A 7,318-nucleotide genomic window follows, 5' to 3' on the forward strand; every position below is an offset into this window, starting at 1 on the left:
CCCAGGATCCCGACGTGGGTACCAACTCGGTGCACACCTACCGTATCAGCCCCAACGTTTATTTTTCGCTCGAGGTGCAGACGCGCAGTGACGCCAGCAAGTTCGCAGAGCTGGTGCTGGAGCGCGCCCTCGACCGCGAGCAGCAACGCGCGCACCGGGTGCTGCTCACCGCTCTCGACGGCGGTGTCCCCGAGCGCTCGGGCACGGCTCACATCCTCGTCACAGTGCTGGACGCGAACGACAACGTGCCTGCCTTTGACCAGCCCTCGTATGGCGTGAGCCTTCCTGAGGATGCTCCTGCCGGTACCTTGGTCATCCAGCTCAATGCCACTGATCTGGATGAGGGCCCCAATGGGGAAATCGAGTACTCCTTCAGTGGGCACGCACCACCCCGCGTCCGGGAGCTTTTCCACGTGGAGCCCCGCAGTGGGCAGGTGCTGCTGAAGGGCCCTCTGGACTATGAGAGGGCAAGTCTCCACGAGCTTTACGTGCAAGCCAAGGACCGTGGACCCTCGGCCGTGGCTGTGCACTGCCGGGTGCTCGTTCATCTCCTCGATGTGAATGACAATGCACCAGAGGTGACCCTCACCTCTGTGTCCACGCCTGTGCTGGAGGACGCCCCGCCAGGCACCGTCATCGCTGTCATCAGTGTTCTGGATCGGGACTCTGGGGACAATGGGCGTGTGAGCTGCGAGGTTGGCCCTGATGTGCCTTTTGAGCTCCGCTCCTCCTTCCGCAACTACTACACGCTGGTCACCACGCAGGCGCTGGACCGGGAGGTTGTGCCCGAGTACAACATAAGCATCACAGCACATGACATGGGCTCGCCCTCCCTGGTGACCCACAGCACCCTCACCGTCCCGGTGTCCGATGTGAACGACAATGCTCCACACTTCCTCCAGCCCTCCTACAGCGTCTACGTGATGGAGAACAATGCACCAGGTGCCTCCATCTGCTCTGTCAGCGCATTGGACCCTGACTGCCAACAAAATGCCTACCTGTCCTACTCCATTGCCGATGGACACATCCATGGCATGCCTGTGGGCACCTATGTGTCTATCAACTCGGACAGTGGGCACATGTATGCCCTGCGCTCCCTTGATTATGAGCAGATTCGCAGCTTCCAGATCCAGGTGCAAGCACAGGATGCAGGTTTCCCCCCGCTCAGCGCCAATGTCACCGTCCACATCTTCGTGATGGACCAGAATGACAACGCTCCGGTCATCGTTTCCCCCATGCTGCGCAATGGCTCCATGGCCACTGAGCTGGTGCCGCGATCAGCCGGGCCTGGCTACCTCGTGGGCACGGTGTCGGCGGTGGATGCAGATGCGGGTCTGAACTCCCGGCTCTCCTACCAGCTGCTCCAGGCCACTGACTTCACCCTCTTCAGCATGGCACCAGACACGGGCGAGCTGCGGACTCTCCGCTCCTTTTTGGAGCAGGATGCAACCCGGCAGCGGCTGGTGGTGCAGGTGTGTGACGGTGGGCAGCCAGCCCTCTCAGCCACTGTGTCCCTCTTGCTTTCAGTGGTGGACACCATGCCTCAGACTCTTTCTGACTTCAGCGAGTTCAGCCTCCCTTCAGAGGCCTCCTCATCCTCCCCACTCACCCTCTACCTCCTCGTCTCCCTGGGCTCCATCTCCTTCACCTTCCTCCTCGCCATCCTCATCCTCACAGCCATTCGGTGCCGTGGAGAGCGGCGCTCCTGCCAAGGTGATGGCTGCTCACCGCCCCGCTGCCACTGCTGTCCCGGGACCAGACCCTCTCCTGATGGCTTGAAGACGTCCAACCTGACGGCACAGCCCCCCACGGGGACCACAGCTGCCACCTGCCTCGATGTGCCCGGGGGTGGCCCCCCAGGCTACTGCTACAAGGTCTGCCTTGGTCCTGAGTCTGCCCAGAGTGACTTCATGTTCCTCAAACCCTGCAGCCCACCCCGGAACAACGAGAAGGACCCCGGGAAGCGGTCCCGGCCAGGCCAGCATCTCCAGGTCTCCAAGCAGGTAATGCTATCACTCGGGGTGGTGCTTACCAGTTCTCCACGGGTCCCCCCAGCTCCCTCCCTCAGCCTCTGCCTCTGCCATGAGAGTAACCAGGCACCGTTCTTCCCAGAGAAAAGCCGGTGCCTTTGATCAGTGCAGGAATTAGGAGCCGTCAGGCAGCAGGAAACTCTCCACTGAGCTTCCCGACGGGTCTCATTACCGGGGGATGGCAGACTCGGCTGAAGCAATAGGATATCCCTTCCTGACGCCTTTTGCACCCACTAGAGGCAATGGAAATGCACTGGTGCCCTGGGGAAATGGGATGGTGGGGGCGGCAACTCCTTCATGTGGGTGAGCAATTCACGCTGGGACTGCCTGAGCATCACTGCCGCTTCACTTCCCCCGTGCCGGCGGGGGTCTGCAACGTTCTGGTGCTGCACCCAGGGCTGGTCCTGGCCTCGCTGGCAACATTCATGCCCCTGGTTTTGGTACCCAGGCCCAGCTGCTGCCCTGCACCAGGCTGTGCCAGTGGGGAAGGAGTGGGGTCTTTGGGGTGGGATTTTGTTGTCAACATTTGTTAGGTATTGAAATGAGGAGTGTCTAATTTTCCCAATGAAAGACTCTTTCCGAAACGCGATTACAAGGATGGAGAGTGATGAGGCGTCTAATCCACTTACGTTTGACTTTTAATAAAACAGCCCTTCCATGGTGAGCCCCAGACTCGCTGCCAAGAGGCTCTTCCTGCACGTCTCCTTGCACCGCTGGACTCACGTCCCTAATAGGTTAATGGGATTTTCTTCTGGTTGTTTGCAGCCTCCCTGGGACATGGGGTATGCAGCCAATTTCTGCACCTCACACCCTTTGGTGCCTGAGTCCTGGGCTAAGTTACCATCACACCCACAAAAAAGGTCTTTTAAAATTAACACAAATAGGAAAAGCCTCTCACTCTCCTCAGAAGGGCAGACCTTGGCAATTAAACGTGCAGAGATGGAGAGCAAGCCCCAGGCTACCCCAATGTCTCAGGAAGGTGGGGAAGGTCCAGAAGGAAACAGACTCAACGCTGCCTCAGTTTCCCTAAAATGGGAATGCGACTCTTCCTTCTCCACGAAGGAGGAGATGATTTCTGCATCCCCAGCTACTGAAGTCTCATGCTGGGCAGATTAATGGAAGGTCCCAATAACCAGCTTTACCCTTCCTTGTGTTTTCCAGATCAAGCAGCCCAACACGGACTGGCTGCCTCCAAGCACGCAGCGACCTGCCCTGAAAAGGTACCAAATCTGGCACTGTGGGAACAGAGGGAGTGGGTGGAAGAGGGATGTGGGGACGGGGAAATCATCTTTGACCAAGCCTCCTCTCTTTAGCTCCCAGAGCCTGGAGGACATGGGGGAAATCCAGAGAGCCTTCCAGAAGGAGCACGAGAGGCTGTGCACGCTGGTGACTCCTGTCTCTGGTTAGTACTGGGGCACTGGGACTGGGAAGAACAGATCCTCTGGTTGTTTGTGGAGATGCAGTGGGGGGATGGACACATCCTTACTCCTAGCAATGGTAGAGTTTTGTGGCCCCGTTAGGGAGGATGGTGACACTTGGATGTCACTGTCCCACTGAGCTATGGATGTGACCTCCCCTGAGCCAATCTCACACCAATCTTTTCTCCAGAGTTTCAGAAGGCTTCAGCAGGCACCAACAGCATCTGGACACCCCAGTACAACCCCTTGTACCCTGGGCACATCCCAGCCCCAGATTATCAGCACAATGTCTACATCCCCGGCACCCCCACGCTGCTTTCCAGCAAGGACGGACCCCTCTTCCTGGGCCGGGAGAACAAGAACAGCTTCTCCACCTTTGGCAAGAGGAAGAAGATGACGACTTACTGCGACATGCATGACAGTGTGGTGATCAACAACGATCTGAAATAGTGACCAGCGCTGGGCCTGGGTGGCTCTGCTGGAGGCCCTGGGAATCATTTGCATTATTTCAGCTGCTCGGTCCACCCACAGCACACAGCTCCACGTATGGACCACTTGGGACTTTGCAGAGCTGCTGAGACAGTGGCTCACCAGGGCATGGGGAAAGAATTTAAGGAACAACAGGCTAAGTGATAGGGATGGGTGGTGGTGGTGGGGCATTTCTCCCATCTCATCCTGCAGAACTGTGTGGGCAGCAGCTGCTTTTGGGGGTCCATATGACCAGATTTAAGCAAATCTGCCTTGAGTTTACCCATTCCCATGTCCTCTTAGGGACCGTCCATCTCTGTAAACGTTGTCACTTCTTTGTCTTGTCTGGCTGTGTGAAAGTACTGAGCTGCATGCCTGTATTTCTGTCCTGGTAGGCATGGAAAATGTATGCAGACCAAGCCTGGTCCAGCCAAGCCTGGACAGACCATTGCTCTGCCCCTGAGATCCACTGGGATGTGTTGTGTGTCCAGAGCAGCTGTTGGTGTCTGGGTTCTCTGGGAAGTGAGTGCAAAACCCAGCCATTATGGGTGCTTCCCTTCAAACCCTGTCACAACACATACAGGACTGGAGACCCAAAGCCCAGGACGCTGCTAGCACCAGGACAGAGCCAGACTTTGCTCTGGGAGCAGCATGGGCTGGAGCACTCACAGCTTGGATGACCAGAAGAGCTGTGAGCTCAAGCAGCTGAGAGAAGCACAAGGTGAGGCCCTTGGGCTCTAGCCCAAGGCAACATCATCCAAAAGGAGGGCAGTTTCCTGCCATCAGAAGGGGCCTCTGCCCAGGTAAGAGCCCTCTTCCCTCTCCCTCTGCCCTCACCTGGATCTCTTTTCCCCAAGTTCTGAAGGCCTAGGGGAATCCCTTGCACTAGGGGTGCCACCTGCATGGGACTGACACCTCCCACTGCATCCTGCTTCTCTTGGAGGACTTTCAGCTGGCTGTCAGGAGCCCTCAAGGGCAGGACTCCAGCTCCAGAACAGTCTCTTCCCTCCCTGTTCACCCTACACCTGTCCACCCGGTCTGTCTGCCAGTGTTGCCAATCGTTCCTGTCACAGGACAGTTCACTTCCAGTCCATCTGTGCAGAACACGACAGCTCTTTCTAAACCAAGTTTGTTTCATGATGTCTGATTTGTACCAATAAATTGTATTTTAATAGCTCACCCTGGCTCCCGGCTGTTCCTCGGCTGCAAGTGACAGCGGGAATTGCTGCTCAGCTCTTGAAGCAGAGCTCTTGGAGCAGAGCTCTTGGGACACACATGTCCCTCTGGCCTCCTGAGTTGCTGGAGCAGCCCAGGAGAGTTGATGTTATTCACTTCACTCAGATGCTGGGGGATCAAGGACCCCTTCCCTCCCTCCCTGGTCTCAGGAGCATTTTGGGGTCATGGTCAGGAGAAGCCATGTGCTGGAGATGTCACACAGCTTCTTGCACTAGGCTCCAGCTTAGGCAGAAACTCTGCAGGGATTTGCACCAAGGCGTGGGCATAAACAGCTTTGAACTGCTGGGGAGAGGGGCTGGATTGGCAGTGATGGCTTTTTGTTGTTATTGTGCATTGCTTTCTATGGTTCATTTAAGCTTTCCCCTGGATGCTCACCACCCACCAGCTTGCCTCGGGAGTCGCAGAGATAACCTGGGTGGGTGCCACATGTAGGGACCAACTGCCAGGGAATGGGCAAGCCTGTATCTGCTGGTGGAATGAATCCCGATGTGATATGGGAAGCAGTTCACCTTTGGATGAAGTCCTGAGATGGCCCTGCTGTGGCTGTCCTTCTCCTACCCCCTGCTTGCCCAGTGACCGGCTTGGGGAGGCTGCAATGCGGCTTTTGGGATTAACCCAGAAAAGTCCTTGTCTACCAATGGGTAATGTGTCCTTTAGTGGAAGTGAGGGGCAGGGAACATTCAAAGGGACCTCATGGGAGTCAGGGACCCAGGAGGACAGTGCTTTGGACATGAAAGGGACCTGGCTGCTTCTGGTGACTTCAGTCCCAGCTCACATCTGCCTGGCTGTGAATAGATGAAATACTCCCTGTTGCAATTAGATGAAGGAATTTATGCTGCTGAGTGCATTCTTCAATGGTCTCTGCAGAGTTGTAAGGGTAAAAAAAGAAGCCCAAACAGCCACTGCCTGAAACCCCTGTATAGCACTAGCCTGTCTAACTGCTTCAAAAGAACAAGTGAATTATGTAAAGTGATAAAACAAAATTAATAACAGCCTCAAGAAGTAATAAAAGCATCAAATGGACCTGACTCCCCACGGGGGCAGAAAGCATCTCCCTCTCCTAGATAAGCTCTGGCAATCTCTTCCCTGCCATTCTCAGGCTGTGCTGGCCAGGCATTAGGAGAAGGCTACAACCTCTCTCCAGCGAGCCCATGGTGACTCAGATTCAGCCCCTCCACAGCAGGGCCAAGTTGTTGGCTGTTTTTTAGCCCACGTAGCAAAAAAGACCCAGCACATGTGCTTCCTGGTATCCAGAATCTAAGCGAATGCATGGAGCTGGCACTTTGTGTCAGATTCCCAGGGGTTACTTCCCAAAGGGAGGTCTCAAAAATGAGTCCCAAAACCACAGGCATTTTAAATGGACAATTTGTACCCCTGTCCTTGGAAATTCATGGGGCTGAGCAACCCAGAAGCCAGCTTTTGTCACCTGAGTGTGAGTGTGCCACTCTCCCATTTATTCCACTGGCCCTCCCATAATCGTCTCCCCTCTCCTCTCCGTTACTCCTGGCCATCCTTAGCCCAGGAGATGTGATAAACACACACACACAAACACAAACACACACACATCTGTGCCTCTTGCTGATCCCCAGGATTGCATGTTCAGGTCAGGCCCCTTCCAAAAGGGATTTGAGGGCCAACAGAGTGCCCAGCCCAGGTCCCAGCACCCCACATTCCCTGAGAAACTCCTTTTGCTTAGTTGAAGGAAAGCCTGCGCTGACAAGAGCTCAGTTTCAATCTCTCTTCTCAATCAACATACTGATAAAAAGGACAATAAAAAGGGATTTGCTTTAGGGAAGAGAGTACTTGCTCAAACCTAATTCAGCCACACTACTATCCCTTCTTCAAAGGGCATGCCTGGTCAGAATCGTCCATCTAATAGATGAGATCTCCTTTGAAGATCTCCCGCAGCGACAGCGTGTCATTAAAAATTCAAGGTCTTTGCCCTACAACCAGTTATTTTTACAACTCTTCCGGTGCTTATGCTCCTGCACAGTTGATGAGCATTAGCTGGTTTCTGTATTCTGGTAATGTACTGGGCATGAGAGCCACTTTGGAGACGTACTCAGCAGAACACTCTTTATACCCCTCTCATATGTTCCAGGTTTCTCAGAGATCCAGAGGCAAATCTGGCTTTTAGGGACCTGCCAGCCAGCTTGAGATTTGCTT

The 7,318-nt window shown here is 55.0% G+C and overlaps 1 protein-coding gene across 1 annotated transcript; it reads left to right on the top strand.

Moving 5' to 3' along the window:
• Positions 1 to 8: 8 nt before the first annotated feature.
• Positions 9 to 3,898, top strand: LOC104537251 (protocadherin-10-like; the record flags this gene model as incomplete). Its single annotated transcript, XM_010180073.1, has 4 exons — positions 9 to 2,003; positions 3,192 to 3,250; positions 3,344 to 3,432; positions 3,639 to 3,898. Coding segments are annotated over 4 exons (2,403 nt in total), but the record flags the coding sequence as incomplete, so codon positions are not given.
• Positions 3,899 to 7,318: the final 3,420 nt, after the last annotated feature.

This window comes from Mesitornis unicolor, unplaced genomic scaffold, assembly GCF_000695765.1.
Source record: "Mesitornis unicolor isolate BGI_N332 unplaced genomic scaffold, ASM69576v1 scaffold22742, whole genome shotgun sequence".
Lineage (NCBI taxonomy): Eukaryota > Metazoa > Chordata > Aves > Mesitornithiformes > Mesitornithidae > Mesitornis > Mesitornis unicolor.